This window comes from Drosophila ficusphila, unplaced genomic scaffold (assembly GCF_018152265.1).
Source record: "Drosophila ficusphila isolate 14025-0441.05 unplaced genomic scaffold, ASM1815226v1 contig_791, whole genome shotgun sequence".
In the NCBI taxonomy this organism is placed as follows: domain Eukaryota; kingdom Metazoa; phylum Arthropoda; class Insecta; order Diptera; family Drosophilidae; genus Drosophila; species Drosophila ficusphila.
Genome location: NW_025064737.1, coordinates 22,563,571 through 22,585,263, shown reverse-complemented (window position 1 = coordinate 22,585,263; position 21,693 = coordinate 22,563,571). Strand labels below are relative to the sequence as shown.

The following is a 21,693-nucleotide window of genomic DNA, read 5'->3' as shown; positions in this document are numbered from 1 at the left end:
CGGAACTACTTTTACGTTTTGAAAAATAGAAATGCAGTTATTTTAAATAATTATGCAAAATGGTTACAAAGCATGTCAAATTTTCAATTAGGCTCACAGGTAATATCCAAATCTCTTGCAAGTCTCAGTATTACGAAATAAACCATAATAACACACACAGCGAGTTGCAGGAATCACCTTACCTAAAATAGTTAATATATCGATAGCACTATCGAAAGAGTCACACCTCTATACAAGACGCTGTGCAAATTCCACCGCTTTTGCACTTAAACAGTTTTAATTTGAATTATAGGAGTTTTCAATTAGTATTCACTCTGCAATCTTGACAAAATGCGTCCGCCAGAGTTTAAGCTTGTAAATCCGCCGGAGGATCTGATCTCTGCCGTGAAATTTGGCCCCAAATCGAATCAGTACATGGCGGCATCTTCCTGGGACGGAACATTGCGGTTCTACGATGTGGCGGCAAATCAGATGCGTCAGAAGTTCCTGCAGGAAGCCCCGATTTTGGACTGTGCCTTTATGGTGAGATAGCTCTATATAAATACTCGACCTTTTATTTAACCCCGATCCACAGGACATCGTGCACGTTGTAAGTGGCTCGCTGGACAACCAACTCCGTCTTTTCGATGTCAACACCCAAACGGAAAGTGTTGTTGGTGGTCACGAGGAGGCCATTAGATGTGTGGAGCACGCTGAGTACGTCAATGGCATCCTCACAGGCAGCTGGGACAAGAACGTAAAACTGTGGGACATGCGGGAAAAACGATGTGTGGGCACCTTTGAACAGAACAACGGCAAGGTTTACTCCATGTCAGTGATTGACGAGAAGATCGTGGTGGCCACCTCCGACCGCAAAGTGCTCATTTGGGATCTGCGAAAAATGGACAGTTACATCATGAAACGAGAGTCCTCGCTCAAGTACCAGACCCGCTGCATCCGCCTGTTTCCCAACAAAGAGGGCTATGTGATGTCCTCGATTGAGGGCCGAGTGGCCGTAGAGTATCTGGATCACGATCCGGAGGTGCAGCGCCGAAAGTTCGCCTTCAAGTGCCACCGAAACAGGGAGCAGAACATCGAACAAATTTACCCTGTGAATGCGCTGAGTTTCCACAACGTTTACCAAACCTTCGCAACTGGAGGATCAGATGGCATTGTGAACATTTGGGACGGATTCAACAAGAAACGACTGTGCCAGTTCCATGAGTATGATACCTCGATCTCCACACTGAACTTTAGCTCCGATGGAACCGCATTGGCCATCGGTTGCTCCTATTTGGACCAACTGCCCGAGACTCCGGCAACCGTTCCCCATCCGGCCATCTATATTCGGTATCCGACGGACCAGGAAACCAAGCAGAAATAACGTGCCTCGAGAACTCTCTTTATTACTTGTTTGTGGCGTTAATATACAAATTCTTTCAAACTAAAGTTACTTGTTTGTTTTCTTTGATTTTGCGTACATATCCTTGACTAGGATCCACAATAGTTTTCCCAGCACAATTGATAGTTCTACAAAACTCATGACTGAAGCTCCTATATAAAGACTTATGATGCCTCCGAAGTTGGCGAGTAAATCTAAAGTTGTGTACTTGAGTTTTGTTATAATTCTAGTCATCACTCGCTGACCAAAATAAATCTGCGCTTTGATCAATGTATCCGTAGAGTTCTTTGGGCTTTAAAAAATGATTGCATATAGTAGCTTATGAATTTATATTTTTGTTTAACTTACTAATCCAACTTGCGTACATTAAGCGTCATTTTGTACTGCCGTGAGTTACAATTATCCGGGCAAACACAAGTATGTCCACGTCGTGAGTCGTTAATGTATTTCTCCTGGTCGCCCGTCTTGACATAGCTAAAAATATCCGCATTTTCGCCCAGACATTGTGCATCTAAAATTCCACATTCACGAATACCCTCTTAAAAGGAAATTGTTATATTAAAGTAGGTTAAGTAACAGTTTTCAGTAGACCTACCAATCGGCGGTAAAAAAACTGGCGTGGAGCAGTTACAAGTCTTCAACACAACTTCATGAAGACATGCAGCCAGGCAATTCTCCCGATTGTACGGCAACAAGTTGTCTTTAAAATAATCATTTTTTTCGTACTAAATAGAAAGGCGCAATGATTGGAATATATTAATTTGTTTAGGTCTCTACCCACATCGAAAAAGCAGCGTCTCTTGCTCGGACTCATGTCAATTGTGTTGTGAGAGGTTTCCATAACCATTGGATGCACTGCCACCAAGTTCTCGGTATCCGGATAAAGTTGATACGTCAATTGATTAGACCACTGGCGAGGTTCCTTGATCATGAGCTGATATAAGTAAAAAAAATCAATTTAGTAATACAATATACCGTTGCTCACGATAAGAAGCACACTAACAATCATGCCAAAGGGGAGTTTTATGCCGCCTCGCATGTGCGAATTGCTGGAGTTGATCGTGAATTGCAGGCCCGATTCCTCGCCTGCGGTGCTCAACTTGTACGGATAGAACTTGTTTGTCAGCTGCTTTTTGCGGGAGTGTTCTGAGATCAGGGAGTTGAAGACTAGGCACTGACCGTGCTCCGTTTGCTCTGGCACGAAAAGCCTGCAGCAATCATAAGGGGTCTCATCAAAGACACAGGAATCGGGGACAAACAGCTCATCACATCGATAAGCCAGGTAGTTAACCAACTTTTGCATTGGCATAAACCGCAACTCTGTGAGATTTCTTTCGCCGAGCGCCCGTGCCCTATAAAAATTGGAAAAGTTTACAACGTCTAGGACTGAGAGCACTTGCCGGAAAGATTCTTGAAGCTCTGCACTTGGATTTCGGGGCAGAAATCGGAGTAAAGCAGACGGAGCTCTCTGCCAGTTGACATGGCTCCACGGGCAAATGGCCACCGCTGGAAAATCGATGTGATACACCGGCAACTGGGTGGTGTCTATCAAGCTGACCAGGAGCTGCTCATTATGACGATGCCGCAGCACGGAGTACAGACTCAAGCCGGTGATTCCGGCTCCCAAAGCGATGGTGAGCCACAGGCAGCGCTGCCAGAGATGCGGCTCCGCAAAGACATTCTGCATCCCATGGATGGTGGAGTGAGCAAAGGAGCTGCGCAATCTATCCCGATACTTAATCCCAGGAGGTTTGGTTCTGAAGCGGAGCAGTCCTGGCTTCGGTCGCGGAGCCACGAGTTCCTTGGTGTACAGCAACATGACGAATGGGAAAAGTTTTCTGAAGTTATCGCTCATTAGCTGCCAAAGTATCCCATATGTACATAACTATTCATTTGAAATAAGTGCTATAATCCATAACAAATTGGAGCTCTTAAACTTCTTGAGCATGTATTGTTATAGATTTTTCTATGATTAGTAAATGATACACACAGTTTCTGCATTAGTGTATATGTTTTTAAGTGAACCAGAAAACTTTAAAGGAAATCAATTACTTTATTAGCAAAATTAATGCTTGTCAGTACAGACCTTCCTAAGCCTTGGGGCCAGGCTCTTCTGGATCTGGGCAGCGTTCTCCTCCAGCGGACAAGGGCCTAAGCGGTGGGCTCACTCGCAGGCACGGTTGCCACTTCCAGAGCCAAATTCAATAAAAAAGGGCCAAAGAGCCAACGAGAAAAAAAAAAGAGCCAGTTTTGGCTCAAAAGAGCCACATCTGGCAACCGTGCTCGCAGGCATTGGATCGCTGGTTATATTGTTCATACAGGCGGCCAAGTCTGCATGGACCTCCTCGGTGTAGTCGGTAATAAGGTTGCCCAGATAGATCCTGTACAAGATGCATCGGTAGTAGCACATGGCCTTGGGATCCTCAGAGTGCTTAACCTCCAGGTACTTCTCCATCAGATCCATGGGAATAGCCAGCTCCTTGGCGCACTCCTCCATAAACTTCGGCCTGTCGTCCGGGTCCAGCGAAAAAACATCAGCGGAGGCCTGTGAGCCGGAAAGCAGAGAATTAGATTCGCGATTCCTGGTCTGGTTCGTAGGGTTATCACTTACCAGGCCGATCAACACACAGATGGCAATCAAAACCTTCATTTTGATTTCTTTGACTTATTCGTTCAGCGATCAAGGGAAGACTGTCCGAAATTAAGCCAGACAGCCGCTATTTAAACAACAAGTAAAAGAATTTCTGGATGCCAGAACTTTGTAGAAAATCATTTACTTTAATACTTAATTTATGCTTATCAGTACAGTTGTGTTATGAAAACCTTCCAAGCCTTGGGGACCAGGCTCTTCTGGATCTGGGCAGCGTTCTCCTCCAGCAGACAAGTGGTTAAGCGGTGGGCTCACTCGCAGGTATTGGATCGCTGCTCATCTTGTTCATACAGGCGGCCAAGGCGGTGTGGAACTCCTCGGTGTGGTCGATAATAAGGTTGCCCAAAAAGAGCCTGTACACGACGCATTGGTAGAAGCACATGGCCTTGGGATCATCGGAGTACTCAAACATCTGGTACTTCTCCAGTAGATCCTCGGGAATAGCCAGCTCCTTGGCGCACTCCTCCATAAACTTCGGCATGTCGTTCCGGGTTACCCAAACAGAAGCGGAGGCCTGTGAACCGGAAAGCAGTAAATTAGATTAGCGATTCTAGGTCTGGTTCGTAGGGTTATCGGATAGTGTTCAACAAAGCCAATAACTTACCAGGCCGATGAACATACAGATGGCAATCAAAACCTTCATTTTGATTTCCTTGAGTTATTCGTCCAGCGATCGCGGGTAGACTGTCCGAAATTGAGCTAATCGGTCGCTTTTTAAACAACAAGTGAAAGCATTTCTGATGCCAGAACTTTGTACAAAATCATTTACTTTATTACTTAATGTATGCTTATCAGTACATTTGTGTTATGAAGACCTTCCTAAGCCTTGGGGGCCAGGCTCTTCTGGATCTGGGCAGCGTTCTCCCGCAGAATGCAAGTGGCTCCGCGGTAGGCCCACTCACAGGCGTTGGATCCCTGCTCATTCTTGTCTACACAGGCGGCCAAGGTGGCGTGGAAGGCCTCGTTGTGATCGGCATGGTTGCCCACCAGCTGCTGGTGGATGTTCTCCACATTGAAGCCGTTCTGCACATCGAACAGGTCCCACTTGGTGAAGACGCACTTGAGGTAGCACTGGGTCTTGGGGTCATTGGGGTACTCGAACTTCTGGTACTTCTCTACCAGATCCACGGGAATAGCCAGCTCCTTGACGCACTCCTCCCGATAGTTCAGCATGTCGTTCCGGTTCCTAACCACATAATCAGCGGAGGCCTGTGAACCGTAAAACAGTAAATTAGATTCGCGATTCTAGGGCTGGTTCAATGGGTTATCAGATAGGGTTTAACCAAGCCAGTCACTTACCAGGCCGATCAACACACAGATGGCAACGAAAACCTTCATATTGCTTTCTTTAAGTTGTTCGTTCAGCGATCGAGGGAAGACTGTTGAGAAATCCAGCCAGACGGCCGCTATTTATACTTCATCGAGGGAACTGAGTGCGGTTCGGAGATTGGACTTGGTACCTGAGGGGTCTCGAAAAAGGCGAGATTGTGATTCTCGATTCCGCTTTTTATGCTCCAAGTGTGGGGAATTTGATTCTTTTGTGAAGCGAGCATTAATGCTTTTGTGGTGTCCGCAATTGGACAACAAAGAATTTTTGGATGCCATCTTATAACCTCTTTGGGCTGAGCTGCTGATAAGACTGCTCCCCGTTAATCTCTGGCAATTTGGTAGGTTTCTCATTTTTTTGTTGTGCAAAAAAAAAAGATTATTAAAACTATTAAAAATTTTTAAGCAAGCTCAGCACATTACCAATTATATAGGTGCACTTAAAGAAATTAAATAAATTTAATAATTGGTAAGTAAATATAATAAAATACTTTTTCAAAAATATTTATTAACGGATGTTAAATCTCAAGTAATTTTACAGTTGTATAGATACTTTCCAGTTAATTTAACGCAATTCAGATTAAAATTGTACGTTTTTTGAGTGCATTTGAAAAACAATATTGGATTTTATATGTTTACATTATTCCGTTCGATACCCTTAGGTTTTATTTCTCTGTTTAGGGCTGCACTTGAAAATTTTCCACTGGCGGTGCAGGTAGTTCAACTCAAAACGATTCTCCTAATGCGTTTTAGGTTTGGATTTATTTATGTGTTTAGGTCCCAAGAACCAGGTGTAGTGTTTATTTGTGTGTGCTTCGATTACAGGTTGGTGCGGAAACGTGAGAACGCAGCAGGTGAAGGCTGGGATTTCACAGTGTCACATTAGGAATTGTGAGGTAGGCGACAACAGGCGAAGTGATCCAAGAAGTTATTCAAGCAACCCAGCACCGAGATGCCCATTATAAGACCTGCTATTCCTCCATAGGAAACTAAAAAAAAGGTGGTGAGTGGATTGAATAGGAAATGAATACGAGTTTTTAACTTGCCCATCAAATCGATGAGAGTAAATCGAAGCATGGAGCGATACGAAAAAGGGTCTCCTCCTGGAAGTAAACATCTATCTCTATTTCCGCGGATTTTGTGGTCTGGGTGACTAATCTTTCCGTATAGGTGGACGTATGATACTGAGTGTGATCGCATAGGGGAAAACATCCGCAATCAACTGTGGTAAAAACGTTATCTCTGGACTCCTCGATGATGTTGCTCATGGAAAACAGGGAAACTATTGATAGATAAGCCACAATTTTAGCGGAATTCATTACCACTACAAAAATACAATTTCTTAGACTTACGCTTATGCTTATAAAAACATGACAAGTCCTTAACACCACAAATCCTAAGTCCGTTATTCGCCTTCGCATCCGTAATGTTTGATTCATCCAAATCAATTTTTACTGGTAAATCCAAAGTGCAGTTACACTTTTGCATTATGTAGTCAAAATGGCAGTTGTAGATACATCCCGAGCGGGATTGATTAAAGTGTTCAACTTCGTTCTAAAATAAAGGTGTTATCTATTTCTCCTAGCTTAAGTTCTTTTCTTACCGGAAACAAGCATCTGCGCATTTGTAGCGGACGGGCTTTGACTTCTAGTTCGGCAGTAAAATGAAGGGGTTCCACTGGAACCACAATTCGTTCTTCTGAAGAATAATCAATGCCCATGCCCAGATATTGATATGGTTCATGTACTATAACCTGGTAAAAAGTAGATATAGTTAGCTTTATTTTTGACTATTCAATAGATAAAAGAACGTACCCCCAATGAATTAACAAAGTATTGGCTGTGCTGCCGTTTGATTTTTACATTTAGCCCAGACTTAGATCCCGATGCTGCAACGGACCAAGGCCAAGATTCGACTGTGTCATATGAGAGCGGCGAGTTGAACATAAAGGCGAATCCATTAAAGGTCGTTCCAGAACGAAAAATATCACAACAGTTCATTGGTTTTCGGCGCCACTGACACTCCGCGAAGAAATGTTTGCAATTAAGCTGCCAGGACTCGGAGATTGCCCATTTTCTAACGTTTAAGGTTTCAATGTCTGAAAACTCTGTAAAGTTCTCCTCCGTCAAACTAAACGCCATGGGGGTCTGCCATAATACGGATTGCACCAAATTGTAGGCTCTGTTGAGTTTTTCCGATTTCTGCGATAAATTGTACCAGGTGACATTCATTGGGATAATGGTAACAGCTGGAAAGTGTATCTCCGACACATGCATATCGGTCCTCTCTATGGAGGTCTGCACCCAGTAGTAGAAATACCGCTCCGAAGACAGGATACACACATAGACAGTGGCCAAAAGGGCTATAATTTTTAATGGGAGTCTAGCGTATCTGTGAAATTATATTAATTTAAATCGAGGATAGTCATCCATGCATATTTTAGGTATACTGGAAAGGTGTATACATTTCCAATTGCTAGATATCCGACTGAGTACAAATTTGTATCATTTTCAGTGTTTTTTTTTATAGAACTGTTGATGACGGATAATATGGTAAATATCACTTACCGCCTAGTTGAAACCCATCGGCTCTCCTCCTTTTTCTTCCCCTTCTTGGACTCCTGGTGCTCATCCTCATTATCCTCAGAGGAGGGTTCTGGCTTCAACCCAATTTCTCCCATTTCGCTCAGGCGCTGAACTATGACTGTGGGAAAATCGGGGCTAATTGGCAGTTCTGCACGCTAATCAATGTATTCGACAGACCCTTTTTGTCAGCGGGCTTATCAGTGGCAGGAAACATAACTACTCAATTACAAAAATTGTGAGCCATAATGGTTTTCGGAGCAAATATTAAACCATATACTTTTAAGATACAAGCACTGCTTTATAAACATTTTTATTACAGAATATTTCTATAGCAACACTCTTTAAAAACTTAATTTTATTCCTTACAAATTTTATTAAAAATATCTTTAATAATCTCCACCTGCAGACTCATCTGGTGCGCTTTGCTCATCACCAGCGTGGGTTTGTCCTTCTTCTTTTACCTTCTTCTCTCCGAGCGTTTTGTGTCCCAGAAACAACAGACAGTGGTTCATGATCCCCAGTACCCGGTTTTTCTGGTCCAGTTTCCAGCCGTGGGCATTTGCACGGACAATCGCATCGATTGGAGCAAACTGGAGGCGGCCAAGAAGCAGTTTCTGCCTTCAAATCCCAGTGAGGAACTCGTTGATAGTTTTACAGTTTTGGTTTCTCGACTAGAGACCTTACGTTTTGGCGATTATCTGGCGAATTTGTCGGACCTGGAGGATGATAATCTGGAGATTGTGCGATTTTTGAATCTGACTCAATTAGCCATCTTTTTAACACTTCAGTGCGAGGACATTATGGTGGCTCAATCTTGCGTTTGGCGCCATTCCTTCTTCAACTGTTGCGATTACTTTGTGTTGGAAAAGACAGAGTATGGATTTTGTTTGGTTTTCAATTCTGAGATTTCTCCACGCTCCAAGGCGATTAGACAAAGGGAAGGATTCAATTTTTACCCTTTTCATAATGCCAAGGCTGGTCAGGGAACGGGATTGAATTTTGATCTGATCATCAAAGAGAATTTCAAGCGACCCGATTCCCAGGCCAACAATAATGTTTATGTAAGTTTACATTTTAGATGTCTCTACCGAAAATCTCATTAAATTCATCCTTAGGTAATGATAAAAAAGCCCGATCAGTTGACGAATGTTATTTATTCAATGACCCAAAACACGGAGACTTACGTAACTGTCCGTCCGGATATCACGTATACGGATGAGACCACCCGTAGCATTCCGCCGGAGCGCAGGAATTGCCTTTTTGCGGACGAGCAGCTTGAGTTGGAGTCACACGATTCTGCCAAGAAATATGGTAAACCCTTTCAGCTGACCAACTGTTTGAACAGATGCCACGAATCCTACTTGGTTCAACTCTGCAACTGTTCTCTTCCTATTTTCTTCTTGCTTAATTCTAAAAGTGCGTATTATTTTCCTTCAAAAATAGTTTATAGAGTATAGAAAGGTATATTTTTGTTTCAGTTAAGGAATGCGATGCAACCAGACTGCGGTGCCTGGCTCGTCACAATGGTTAGAGTGATTTGAAAACATTAATTCTGAAAATAATAGCCACACTTTTCAGTGCCACAAAACCGGGAATGACCTGTTCCTGTTTGGTGAACTGCTACCTGGTGGATTATTATATTGCCACAACCACTATACCATTGCCTGCCCATAGACTGTACAATTTATCGTAACCTTTTCTGGATTTTCTGATTTATAAAAAACCATTTCTTGCAGCCCCAAAAATCCAACACTATCAGGTGGAGACTGTGCCTTTGTATCGGACCAGTTTGGAATTAACCATTAACGATTTGATAGGTCAGATATTTTAGCTAGAAGACCATATCATTTTCTTATATAAATTTATTTATTTTTAGCCAATCTGAGAACGCAGCAGGTGAAGGCTGGGGTTTCACAGTGTCACATTAGGAATTGTGAGGTAGGCGACAACAGGCGAAGCGATCCAAGAAGTTATTCAAGCAACCCAGCACCGAGATGCCCATTATAAGACCTGCTATTCCTCCATAGGAAACTAAAAAAAGGTGGTGAGTAGATTAAATTAGAAACGAAAAAGAGTTCCTGACTTACCCATCAAATCGATGAGAGTAAATCGAAGCACGGAGCGATATGAAAAGAGGGTCTCCTCCTCGAAGTAAACATCTATCTCTATATCCGTGGATTCACTGTTGTGGTTGACTAATCTTTCGGTGTAGGTGGACGTGTGGTATTGGGTGTGATCACACAGGGGAAAACATCCACAATCAAATGTGGTAAAGACATTATCTTTGGACTCCTCGATAATGTTGCTCATTGAAAACATGGAAACTATTGATAGATAAACATAAATTTCATCAGACTTCATCGACCACTAAAATAAAGTATTCCAAACTTAGTTCATAATAAGACTTCTTAGACTTACGCTTATGATTATTAAAACATATAAGGTCCTTAAAACGACAAATCCTTTGTCCACTATTCTCCTTTACATCCGTGATGTTTGTTTCATCGAAAGTGGCATTGACTGCTAAATCCAATGTGCAGTTACACTTTTTTAACATGTAGTTAAAATGGCATGTGGAGATACATTCCGAGCGGTCTGTTTCAAAAAGTAGGGATTCGTTCTAAAGTAAATTTGTTAGTAATTTCTACTGGTTTAAGTTCTTCATATGTTACCTTAAACAAACATCTGCGCATTTGTAGCGGACGGGCTCGGACTTCTGGTTCGGCAGTGAATCGAAGGGGTTCCACTGGAATCACAATTCGTTCCTCTGAAGAATAATCAATGCTATTGCCCAGTTGTTGACTGGGCTCGTGTACTATAACCTGGTAAAAAGTAGATATAGTTAGCTTTGTTTTTGACTATTCAATAGATAAAAGAACCTACCCCCAATGAATGTATGTAGTATTGGCTGTGCTGCCGTTTGATTTTTACATTAAGCCCAGACTTAGATCCCGATCCAGCAACGGACCAAGGCCAAGTTTCGACTTTGTTATATGCGAGCGGCGAGTTGAACACAAAGGCGAACCCATTTAAGGCCTTTCCAGTACGAAAAATATCACAACAGTTTATTGGTTTTCGGCGCCATTGACACTCCGCGAAGAAATGTTTGCAATTAAGCTGCCAGGACTCGGAGATTGCCCATTTTCTAACGTTTAAGGTTTCAATGTCTGAAAACTCTGTAAAGTTCTCCTCCGTCAAACTAAACGACATGGGGGTCTGCCATAAAACAGATTGCACCAAATTGTAGGCTTTGTTGAGTTTTTGCGATTCCTGCGATAAATTGTACCAGGTGACATTCATTGGGATAATGGTAACAGCTGGAAAGTGGATCTCAGACACATGCATATCGGTCCTCTCTATGGAGGTCTGCACCCAGTAGTAGAAATACCGCTCCGAAGACAGGATACACACATAGACAGTGGCCAAAAGGGCTATAATTTTTAATGGGAGTCTAGCGTATCTGTGAAATTATATTAATTTAAATCGAGGATAGTCATCCATGCATATTTTAGGTATACTGGAAAGGTGTATACATTTCCAATTGCTAGATATCCGACTGAGTACAAATTTGTATCATTTTCAGTGTTTTTTTTATAGAACTGTTGATGACGGATAATATGGTAAAATATCACTTACCGCCTAGTTGAAACCCATCGGCTCTCCTCCTTTTTCTTTCCCTTCTTTGACTCCTGGTGGTCATCATCATTATCCTCGAAGGAGAGTTCTGGTTTCAACCCAATTTCTCCCATTTCGCTCAGGCGCTGAACTATGAATGTGGGAAAATCGGGGCTAATTGGCAGTTCTGCACGCTAATCAATGTATTCGACAGACCCTTTTTGTCAGCGGGCTTATCAGTGGCAGGAAACATAACTACTCAATTACAAAGCTTGTGAGCCATAATGGATGGCCTGACCGGTGAAAGTTTGCCATACGCATTTACGAGTCAACCGGCCTCATGTCCGCGGCCATAAAAGGGATCCCCGAATTCCGGGCGAAAGCTCAGTGATTGAGTGACTCAGTTCCAGAATGGCCAGGGGAGATAAATCGGTGCAGGCAGCCAGTGTCGGTGGCAGTGACAAGTGCCTCGTGGATTTGCTAAGAGTCCACTTCCGCAGCTACTGCGAAAAGTCAACAATTCACTGCGTGCGCTATTTGTACGATCCACAGTTGCACAATGTGGAAAGGTGTGTTCTAGCACTGATTTCGGAGCAAATATTAATCGATATTTTTAAAGGAACTAAGCGCTGCTTCACAAACATTTTTATTACAGAATATTTCTATAGCAACACTCTTTAAAAACTTAATTTTATTCCTTACAAATTTTATTAAAAATATCTTTAATAATCTCCACCTGCAGACTCATCTGGTGCGCTTTGCTCATCACCAGCGTGGGTTTGTCCTGTTTCTTTTACCTCCTTCTCTCCGAGCGTTTTGTGTCCCAGAAACAACAGACAGTGGTCCATGATCCGCAGTACCCGGTTTTTCTGGTCCAGTTTCCAGCCGTGGGCATTTGCACGGACAATCGCATCGATTGGAGCAAACTGGAGGCGGCCAAGAAGCAGTTTCTGCCTTCAAATCCCAGTGAGGAACTCGTTGATAGTTTTACAGTTTTGGTTTCTCGACTAGAGACCTTACGTTTTGGCGATTATCTGGCGAATTTGTCGGACCTGGAGGATGATAATCTGGAGATTGTGCGATTTTTGAATCTGACTCAATTAGCCATCTTTTTAACACTTCAGTGCGAGGACATTATGGTGGCTCAATCTTGCGTTTGGCGCCATTCCTTCTTCAACTGTTGCGATTACTTTGTGTTGGAAAAGACAGAGTATGGATTTTGTTTGGTTTTCAATTCTGAGATTTCTCCACGCTCCAAGGCGATTAGACAAAGGGAAGGATTCAATTTTTACCCTTTTCATAATGCCAAGGCTGGTCAGGGAACGGGATTGAATTTTGATCTGATCATCAAAGAGAATTTCAAGCGACCCGATTCCCAGGCCAACAATAATGTTTATGTAAGTTTACATTTTAGATGTCTCTACCGAAAATCTCATTAAATTCATCCTTAGGTAATGATAAAAAAGCCCGATCAGTTGACGAATGTTATTTATTCAATGACCCAAAACACGGAGACTTACGTAACTGTCCGTCCGGATATCACGTAGACGGATGAGACCACCCGTAGCATTCCGCCGGAGCGCAGGAATTGCCTTTTTGCGGACGAGCAGCTTGAGTTGGAGTCACACGATTCTGCCAAGAAATATGGTAAACCCTTTCAGCTGACCAACTGTTTGAACAGATGCCACGAATCCTACTTGGTTCAACTCTGCAACTGTTCCCTTCCTATTTTCTTCTTGCTAAATTCTAGAGGTGCGTATTCTTTTCCTTAAAAAAAATTTTATAGAGTATAAAAAGGTATCTTTTCCTTTCAGTTAAGGAATGCGATGCAACTAGCCTGCGGTGCCTGGCTCGTCACAATGGTTAGAGTGATTTAAAAAGATTAATTCCGAAAATAATAGCCCTTCGTTGCAGACATTTTCAGCTACGACAAACGAAAGGACGAGGATGAACTCTTCAGTGCCACAAAGCCGGGAATGACCTGTTCTTGTTTGGTGAACTGCTACCTGGTGGATTATTATATTGCCACAACCACTTTGCCATTGCCTGCCCATAGACTGTACAAATTATAGTAACCTTTTCTAGATTTCCTGATTTGTAAGAAACCGCTTCTTGCAGCCCCAAAAATCCAACACAAAAACTCTTCAAGGTGGATGTGCACTATCAGGTGGAGACTGTTCCCTTGTATCGGACCAGTTTGGAATTCACCATTATCGATTTGATAGGTCAGATATTTCAGGTCGAAGACTATATAATTTCGTTAAATTTCTGTTTATTTTTTAGCCAATCTAGGAGGAATCTTTGGCCTTTGTTTAGGAGCTTCTATGGTCAGTGCTTTTGAACTATTTTATTATCTAACTGTGGGCCTTGCCATGCACTTATATGACCACAAATACTACAGGGCCTTCAATAATCAAATGCGGCTTAAGTGGCGGAATTTTAAAAGCTATGTTAAAAATGAAGTTGGCCAAGCAGCAGAGCATTCTGCATCCCAAAAGGATATTGGTGAAAGTATCTTTAGACATCCCTTTCAGCACAGAAAAAATGTCTGGTAAATGTATTTTATGAATATTAATATTTTCAAAACATTTATTAAAAGTTTATCGTATATACTTAATCGGTGTAATTTTCCTTTGACCAAAAGGTACTGTTATAATTTTGGGTTTTTTCAATTTGCTCTTGTCCTTTATGTATAGGTAAAGACCAATTGAGAAGTAGTAGGCCAATTCAAAGGCGCTCAGCAAAGAGGCGCCCAGAAAAAGTCCAATTACACCACCAAAACTAGCTGAAAAGATAGATTTACAATTAAGGAAGTTCCATCGGAAAAAGTCAAGATGTTCAACCAACCCAATAGTTCCACAAAGGTAAATCTCAAGGTGGTCTGATATGAGATAAACCAACCGGATTGGTAGAAAATGTCCAAACGCATTGAACCCACCTGTGTGTTAGTTTCATTATAACTAAAGAGGATTTTACAAAGGTTTATAAGGCGTTATTAATTGGTTTGTAAGTCGAACTCGATATTTTTTTACTTACTCCATGAAAGTGGAGGTGAAAACGCGCTCGAAAATAAGCTGTTTGCAGCTGGTAAAGCAATCACAAATCATGCTGTCATTGAAATAATTCTTAACGTACTCATTCTCGTCCGGATGCCGTTCATTGCTGAAGACTACTGTAAATTGGAGTAAAAATTTTCGGTGAATTCTTACCCAATATTGTTAAAAATAACTCACATCTGTTGTCGTACAGACATTTGAAGTCGGAAGCCTTGCATATTGTAATATTATCTAATATATATAACAAAAATGAAAAAAAGAACATATGTAGAAATTACAATGAATTCCCAATAAATTCTTGAGTAATATTTCTCCATACTTACCATAATCGGTGACGGGAAAGAAGATGGAGGGCGAGCAATTACACAGATTGACGACATGTTCCTGGTGGCATTTGGAGCGACAGTTTCCCACCCAGTACTCGAATCCCGGCAGGTTCTTGTACTCCGGGGCGTCGGTTTCATCCCAGAAGATGCATCCCCGGACTTTGGGACTTACGGAACGGGCTCGGGCATCCGTGATCGTGTATCGGGGCACCATACTCACCCGGGTGTGTGCATCATGGGGCACGTGGCGCACCACGTCGCTCCACTGCTCCGGCTGCTTGATCATCACGAATATGCCACGTTTTCCGGGACGAATATACGAGTCATTCAGTCTGAAAATTATATCCAGACCCCAACCATCGCCGTACTGCGGAGTGCGGAGGGGATAGTACTTATCCTCCGCCTGAACTCGAAAATAAATATATTTTTTGCTTTAAAATCAAATAGGAATGAGTCTACTCACCGCTCTTTTTCGTGATGCTTTGGTGATGGCTGAGTTGAAGAGTAAACACAAGCCGGACTCCGTAAATTGGTTCTCGAAAATCTCGCAGCAGTTCACCAGCTTTCCCCGCCAGCGGCAGCTCGAAAAGATATCCTGGCACTTGAACTGGGTGTACTCGTAGACTTCCCGGAGGTTCAATCCATCTAGCAAATGCAGATTAGCAACTAGAGTTTCGTTTTCGAAGAAGCTGGACATCTCGCTGATGCGGGACAGGTGTGGATCGTCTGCTGCATACAAGAACTTGATGAAGACTTCCTTTTGAAGGGCAGAAACGTTGGGCCCAAAGAAATGCTCAGCTGCTCCGTTTTCCAGGAGCACCCAGTTCAATCGGTCCTTTGGGCAGATGCCAATCGAAGGAAACGGCGCCCGGAAAATTGGATGCATGGTGTTCTTAATGGTGGTGTGAATGCGCACATTCTGGTACAATTCGTTCAGTTCGAAGTAAACCACAGTGGCTCCAATGCTTGTGGCCACCAGAATGACTAGCCAAATTAACCTGAGTTTATATACAAAGTAAAGAAAGAATTTAAAGTTGATGATTTAGCTAGTAAGATAAGATTCTCTGTTTTGGTTACCATTTTACAGCCCAGAAAATTCGTATACTTATTTAATTATCACAACTTACCTCTCGAATTTCCTCATCTTTGGATCTGCCAGATATCGAATGCCATGTACCGAGGATTGCTCGGCATAATCCTTAAGATAAGGAAGCAAAAACTGCCACATCTTCCCCAACCGTCCAACATTTTTGGGATCCTGTTGCGTCTGGATCAGTCCTGATTTCCCTCCATAATCCCCGAAAAGTGGTCGACGGGGCCGCGGAAATTCGAGAGGATATAACATAACTTTATTCGAGAGCAGAGAAATATCCTGGATGCGCCTCGTTCGGCTGTTGCGAGGAAATTGGGAATTCAAATTTAAGTTAAGCGCAGAGGAAAGCCTCCGCAGCATTGAACTCAATCAAAAAGCAATTATTCGAAATGGTCAAGGGGGAGGCGGTGGATCCTGGCTGGTTTCCTGCCTCGACAAAGCTTAAATCACGCACACAATTAACACTCGAAAGGAGCAGTGTGGGCGAAAGGACTAAAAGTGGACAAGGACGCGCAAGTTGTTTACTCAACTCGATTCTGGATGGCAGGGGATGGTGCAAGTCACTGTCCATTGGCAGCGTAATCCTCCGTTGGCTCGACTGTTTGTTCGTTCATTAAACGGAGCTGCTACATTCAAAAAAACTATTTAACGTAAGATTTTATGCAAACAACATTATGGTAATTAATCTGAGAAAATATGAAATTAATTCATACTTTACAGCCTTTTAAGGCAGTGGTCTGCTTTAGGAGCCGAAAAAAGAGCGTTTTTTCAACAATTTTTTTGAAAGGGAAGGAAATGATTGCGGTAAACGAAATTTTGAGACGATATAATATTATATTTAAACTTTAAAAAACAATTTTTATTATTGCAAATAATTGAAATTAGCGGAAGTTGTAACGCTTTTTCTGGGGCGCCTAGAGTGTGCACTTGTTAATCGGTGCCGGTGATGGAGTTCGTGCGATGCATCTGAATCAGTGGAACCAATTTTTTTTTAGTTTTTATAAGTTCCTTTTCTATATGAACTAAAAAAATTCCGAAGAAATGACGAAATTCCAAATTTTTTCTAAGCTTGAAAAAAAAAATTCACTTTTTTGGAAAAAAAAGTTCACTTTAAGTTGCAAAACAAGTAATTTAAAAAGTACTTTTATCCACTTTTATCTTTCAAATAGAAGATAATACAATACTGAAGCTAGATCACTTTGGTTTTTTTCGATCGCACATATATTTTTTTTACTATGGCCGGCACCGCTTTCCAAGACTTGTGAAAATAAAAACTCGAGAAAACGGGCTGTAAAGTCTGCCCGAGCATACGAACTTGCTCGACACTCGGCCACTAAAACTGATCTAGCTTCGAAAATATGTCGAATTGGCCTCTAAAATTTTGAACACATATTCTTGGATAGTTTTGGAATAGATTTAAGACAAAAAAAAAAAATCGATTTTTTGAAGTCTGTAAAGCAGACCACTGCCTTAATGATGCCTTTGATAACAATAAATTTAGTAAGGAAAGTCAACATATGATATGTAGTTATTGAAACTTCCTCATTGTTTTTAATCCTACGTTATCAAATCCCTATATATTTTCTTTAATTTTTTCTCCCAGTGTAAGAGTCAACGACTTGTAGTTGGAGGAGTCTGTGTTACTTTTTATTGAGTGCTGGTCAAAAGAAAAAGATTGGGGGAAGATGTCGGACATTTTTGTCAAGCTTTCGGTCGTTTGTCTGTCGCCCCGAATTGTTTTGTGTAAACAAGTGAAAATATTTTCGATTTATCATTGCGTGCATTCCGTGTCCTTGTCAACTGTCTCCATCGATTGCCGGGATCCCGATGGCTTGGCTGCGTGATTTATTTGGCCAACAAACTATGCTCCAAGTTTGTGATTTGATTTTCTGGACTCTTGCATTTAGCGCCAGGGATTGAAGTCGACTTAGGGGAAAATCGGATGATGCCATTTTGCATTGGGTTGGCTTCCGTCCAAAGAAGGATTGGATAAACAAACTGGTAGAAACGATTAAACAAAGGATGACCTTAATTTTTGATTTTGTGCAAACAAATCCAAATTTGTTCGTTAATTTAAGCATTAGAAATATACTTAATTTTCTTGTATTTTTTTGTTAAAAGAATCACGGTTTTTCGTCTGAAAAAGGACAAAATGGCAGCACTGCTCGATGCCTGATTACCACCCGCAAGGATATAAGCAAGCGCACACACACATGCGAGTAAGCCTGCTAATCCTGGCATTATGGACAACCCGACAGGTCGCCAATTAGCGTTGTGTCAATCAAACATCGCGTCTCTCTGCCGAGAAACTGAATGCCAATTGATTTGTGCGCTCGTCCTCAATTTTCGACCATATTCAGGCGATATAGGTGGTTGTCCAAGCCGCGCACGGAAAATGACAAATTTCCAAATTTCCAACATTGATTGATGACCAATAATTCAGGTATATCCTTGCCAATACTGCCAGCTAAATGAGTTTGAAACATGGGATTGATTTGCATGGCATACACATCAGAACCTTGTTTACATGGGTTGTGTTATTGGTTTTTAAAATATATTCTGCAGCAATATTGATCTAAACTATTATATGGAACAATATGAAACGGATACGAATATATTTGTGTAATTATTTCAAAGCGGATTTCGTTCTCAACCTATCGGCCTTCGGTTAAAGCTGTTCTAATTTGCTCTACTTTCCCAGACATCCCATTCCCATGGCTTGAAGCGCAACTGTCTTGAACCTTTTTTCCGCAACTTTGAATTCTCAAAGTTATGGTTAAGCTGCTGCGATCCGGCTGATTAAACCGCCTTGGGTCGTGAAATATATCCGGCAGCGCTCTTGATTATGCACAGTGGCCGGGAAACAGTGGCAAACTTAAATCTCCTGATGAGTAGTTATAAATAAAGCGGTGGCACAACCACACCCACATGACACACTAAATCGACTCCGACCAGACGTTAATGACTTCCGCTTTCGCCAGAAAGTTTGGGCCACACTTTCGCTTTAACTTTGGCTTCGCTGCGCGTGTGCAACAATTTGGTATCGCCGTCGTCGTCGTCATCAACATCATCTCCTTGTGGCAGGGTTCAAGTTCATGTGGCCTATTTAGCGCAGACACCCAGGATGGAAAAGTTAAGGCAATTCCCCAGCCGAGGAGGAGTTCCGTGGGCCACCCTTTCAAAATTCAATCTCACTTTTATGAGCCAACAGAAACGTGACGAGGCACCAACTGTCACCGTCGCCGTGGAGTGACAGGATCAAGGAGCAGGGAACATGGAGCAAGGATGAAGGAAAGGGGAACGAGGAGCAAGGAGCAGGGAACTGAATGTTGCCAACTGCCAGTTAGACTGTCAAGTGTCTGGCAAAATGCCATTTAAATATGCAAATTCGGTTCAAAAGCGAACTTTAACTCGTTCGCTGCCACGCTAATTTGCATGTTTCGCGCCGCGGCTTTTGTCTTCGCACAGCTCCAAACTGCTCCGTAATTGCGTTTATCTTTTGATGGTTAAATCCTAGAAGAATGAACACCCAGCCTGGGCTCCATCACTTCCGGTCGCTAAGCTGCCATAAACAAGCCCAGCAACGCGTGTTAATTATTTAATAATATTAAGGGATTACAAGCCATGAACCTCAACCGCCATTTGCCATTTTGCCTGATTGATGGCCCGGCATCTACTCCTTCTCAGTCTCAGTCTCCCAGGCGAGGATTTCCCATCGATGGGGCTGTCAAACGGCCAAGGCTGTTGACTTGTTTGGGTCCCCGGGAAAGGTGCTTTGTTTATATCCACGCCAGGATAGAAAAGGTGCGGCAAGGACTTGTTCTGAGTGAAAGAGGAACGCTTGTCGCTTGCAAGTAATTTGAATAATTTTCTGAAGAAGTGCAAAATTTGCATATGAAATCTGCAATCTCGCATGCTGAAAACGGGGTGGCCGTAGTTTTTCCACACATTTGCAGCGGCAGCTGCATTGACTCAGGCGCATTCAGGCAGCAGGAAGTTCGTTCTGCTCCTGATTCTGGTCCTTCGGTTGTGCAGATAAAAAAAAAGGACTACCCAATATATTTTTGAGATTTTACAAAAGCTTGAAACTTACAAGGGAATTGTTTTAATACCTAAATGCTTTTAACATTGTATTTTCGTGTGCCAAGAAGCCAACTTATTTCTAATGGAAGTTCAGATTTTGGAAAAACAATTGGCTTAAGTGAGCGGAATATAGAAACTTACCATTTGCTATCCATATTTTTGGCCAGTGTTCTGTGGATTTATCGGGCGGTCGGACACGGAGGAGATGCTTTTAACTTGTCTATGCAAATGCAAATGTTTGTACGCAATCGAGGAATAAACAAATGCTCTCTGTGAAAATGTGTGCATGTGCGTTTGCCCTTGTCGAGTTGTTGGCTTCGAGAAAAAGTTGCTGTGCGAAACCCGAAGTGAGTTATGAACGGAAGAAAATTAAGAAAACTTCTTATAATTGATGTCATGCATTCTTAATCTCATCCCAGGCCGCCTGTCATTTGCATTTTCCCATTTTCGTTTCGCTTGGCAGCACAAAATTTATCAACATATATTAGAATACTTGCCGGGTGGGATAACACTTAAGCTCTCAATTAAAACACTTTGCCAGGTGCTCAACTCGCTTTAGTTGGGCAGTTCTCAAATGTAAACACTTGCATTATGGCTTTCTTCACAATTTTAATTACTTCTCGCAGACAGAATTCCTTAATTTGGCGCTCTTCACACATCGTGAACGTGAGGGGAAATAATAAAAACGGTCTTTACACATGCAAAATGCAATAAGTGCGAGCAGAATGCACTGTGCCAGGCATCAAGTACTAAATGTTACCAGGACACCCCGGAGGTCCTTGTGACCCTTTAGGAATACACGTGTGCCAGGGGAGCTCGCACAATTTAAGCCCGGAGTATTTAATTTGAAAGTTTGCTTAACAACTTTTTTAAATACCTAATGTGCCAAACTGGTGGACAAGTATTTCACGTGCCACATTTTTTCCCAAAATGTTTCACTTCGCTAAAGGTGGAGGGGTGTAAAAAGGATACAAAAAATTGTTGAATGTAGGGGTGTGAGTTAACGCTTGGTAAATATATTTAAAAGGAAATATAAATATTACAACAAGATTCTAAAATTATTTTACTTATTTTTATTATTATATTTTTCTGAGGTACTTAATTCTGGTAACAAAAAAATATTTTAAGTGAAGGAATTTTAATTATAGATAAACGTAGACCAAGAGTCAAACTGATTTTTGTTTTGAACCGCTCCTGGATAAAACTGTTCTACGGAACGTACGATAAAATCAGTATAACACTTTGGCGTCTGCGCGAAGGCGGCAAAGAATTTTGGCGCCAAGCGAACAGCTGGGAAAATGCCGGGCTGTGGACCCCTTTCCGAAGGACGAAATGCTGTTTCGAGCGAGCGGCCCGCAAAAGTGTGCTACGCCACTCGAGTTTTCCTGGCGGTTGCAACAAATGTCCCTGTGTGCGAGTGGTTGAGTGTGTGTGTGTGTGTGCTTGGGTGTTCGTGTGATTGTGTGGGTCGTGGGCTGTGGGTCGGCTGCTGCTGCCTCCCAGCGAACCGTCAATGGTAGCTTCTTGCAGGCAGAGCTGCCATCATCGTCCTCGTGTGCTATCCTGCCAGTTCGTCAC

At 42.2% G+C, this 21,693-nt stretch overlaps 10 protein-coding genes across 11 annotated transcripts; 3 read left to right on the top strand and 7 right to left on the bottom strand.

Annotated features, from left to right (window-relative positions):
• The first annotated feature begins 205 nt into the window (after positions 1 to 205).
• LOC108088463 (mitotic checkpoint protein BUB3) lies at positions 206 to 1,428 on the top strand. The gene is made up of 2 exons (XM_017186248.2): positions 206 to 522; positions 575 to 1,428. The coding sequence occupies exons 1-2, from the start codon at positions 331 to 333 to the stop codon at positions 1,361 to 1,363; spliced, it is 981 nt and encodes a 326-aa protein (XP_017041737.1). The 5' UTR covers positions 206 to 330; the 3' UTR covers positions 1,364 to 1,428.
• On the bottom strand, positions 1,366 to 3,517 carry LOC108088460 (pickpocket protein 19). 2 transcript variants are annotated; one of them, XM_017186243.2, is made up of 6 exons: positions 3,468 to 3,517; positions 2,385 to 3,239; positions 2,163 to 2,315; positions 1,977 to 2,106; positions 1,730 to 1,919; positions 1,366 to 1,673 (listed from the first exon to the last, which is right to left on the bottom strand). In XM_017186243.2, exons 2-6 carry the CDS (start codon positions 3,234 to 3,236, stop codon positions 1,430 to 1,432), a joined length of 1,569 nt encoding a protein of 522 aa, XP_017041732.1. In that variant the 5' UTR covers positions 3,237 to 3,239; positions 3,468 to 3,517; the 3' UTR covers positions 1,366 to 1,429. The 2 variants fall into 2 exon arrangements, with proteins under 2 accessions (XP_017041732.1, XP_017041733.1); XM_017186244.2 differs by lacking the exons at positions 1,366 to 1,673; positions 3,468 to 3,517 and having other exon boundaries at positions 1,828 to 1,919; positions 1,977 to 2,081; positions 2,385 to 3,236.
• Positions 3,518 to 3,544: 27 nt separating this feature from the next.
• Positions 3,545 to 4,107, bottom strand: LOC108088465 (general odorant-binding protein 99a-like). Its single transcript, XM_017186250.2, has 2 exons — positions 3,993 to 4,107; positions 3,545 to 3,926 (listed from the first exon to the last, which is right to left on the bottom strand). Exons 1-2 carry the CDS (start codon positions 4,029 to 4,031, stop codon positions 3,546 to 3,548), a joined length of 420 nt encoding a protein of 139 aa, XP_017041739.2. The 5' UTR covers positions 4,032 to 4,107; the 3' UTR covers position 3,545.
• A 29-nt stretch (positions 4,108 to 4,136) lies between these two features.
• Positions 4,137 to 4,749, bottom strand: LOC108088467 (general odorant-binding protein 99a-like). Its single transcript, XM_017186252.2, has 2 exons — positions 4,636 to 4,749; positions 4,137 to 4,545 (listed from the first exon to the last, which is right to left on the bottom strand). Exons 1-2 carry the CDS (start codon positions 4,672 to 4,674, stop codon positions 4,270 to 4,272), a joined length of 315 nt encoding a protein of 104 aa, XP_017041741.1. The 5' UTR covers positions 4,675 to 4,749; the 3' UTR covers positions 4,137 to 4,269.
• A 32-nt stretch (positions 4,750 to 4,781) lies between these two features.
• Positions 4,782 to 5,456, bottom strand: LOC108088466 (general odorant-binding protein 99a). The gene is made up of 2 exons (XM_017186251.2): positions 5,331 to 5,456; positions 4,782 to 5,240 (listed from the first exon to the last, which is right to left on the bottom strand). The coding sequence occupies exons 1-2, from the start codon at positions 5,367 to 5,369 to the stop codon at positions 4,851 to 4,853; spliced, it is 429 nt and encodes a 142-aa protein (XP_017041740.1). The 5' UTR covers positions 5,370 to 5,456; the 3' UTR covers positions 4,782 to 4,850.
• A 659-nt stretch (positions 5,457 to 6,115) lies between these two features.
• Positions 6,116 to 8,386, bottom strand: LOC108088461. The gene is given in 7 exon segments (XM_017186245.2): positions 6,116 to 6,346; positions 6,404 to 6,451; positions 6,454 to 6,639; positions 6,710 to 6,911; positions 6,961 to 7,110; positions 7,172 to 7,748; positions 7,925 to 8,386. Coding segments are annotated over 7 exon segments (1,383 nt in total). The 5' UTR covers positions 8,038 to 8,386; the 3' UTR covers positions 6,116 to 6,239.
• LOC108088361 (pickpocket protein 19-like) lies at positions 8,320 to 9,756 on the top strand (the record flags this gene model as incomplete). Its single annotated transcript, XM_043209274.1, has 5 exons — positions 8,320 to 9,003; positions 9,058 to 9,358; positions 9,421 to 9,468; positions 9,521 to 9,619; positions 9,679 to 9,756. Coding segments are annotated over 4 exons (1,053 nt in total), but the record flags the coding sequence as incomplete, so codon positions are not given.
• Positions 9,757 to 9,825: 69 nt separating this feature from the next.
• Positions 9,826 to 11,924, bottom strand: LOC108088462. The gene is made up of 6 exons (XM_017186246.1): positions 11,579 to 11,924; positions 10,826 to 11,402; positions 10,615 to 10,764; positions 10,361 to 10,562; positions 10,030 to 10,266; positions 9,826 to 9,973 (listed from the first exon to the last, which is right to left on the bottom strand). The coding sequence occupies exons 1-6, from the start codon at positions 11,689 to 11,691 to the stop codon at positions 9,867 to 9,869; spliced, it is 1,386 nt and encodes a 461-aa protein (XP_017041735.1). The 5' UTR covers positions 11,692 to 11,924; the 3' UTR covers positions 9,826 to 9,866.
• A 318-nt stretch (positions 11,925 to 12,242) lies between these two features.
• LOC108088362 (pickpocket protein 19) lies at positions 12,243 to 14,112 on the top strand. The gene is given in 6 exon segments (XM_043209286.1): positions 12,243 to 12,954; positions 13,009 to 13,309; positions 13,372 to 13,419; positions 13,472 to 13,616; positions 13,676 to 13,782; positions 13,841 to 14,112. Coding segments are annotated over 6 exon segments (1,134 nt in total). The 5' UTR covers positions 12,243 to 12,693.
• Positions 14,113 to 14,157: 45 nt separating this feature from the next.
• Positions 14,158 to 16,284, bottom strand: LOC108088363 (pickpocket protein 19). The gene is made up of 7 exons (XM_017186110.1): positions 16,067 to 16,284; positions 15,403 to 15,937; positions 14,937 to 15,342; positions 14,791 to 14,844; positions 14,594 to 14,729; positions 14,405 to 14,517; positions 14,158 to 14,342 (listed from the first exon to the last, which is right to left on the bottom strand). The coding sequence occupies exons 1-7, from the start codon at positions 16,282 to 16,284 to the stop codon at positions 14,158 to 14,160; spliced, it is 1,647 nt and encodes a 548-aa protein (XP_017041599.1).
• Between the last annotated feature and the right edge of the window lie 5,409 nt (positions 16,285 to 21,693).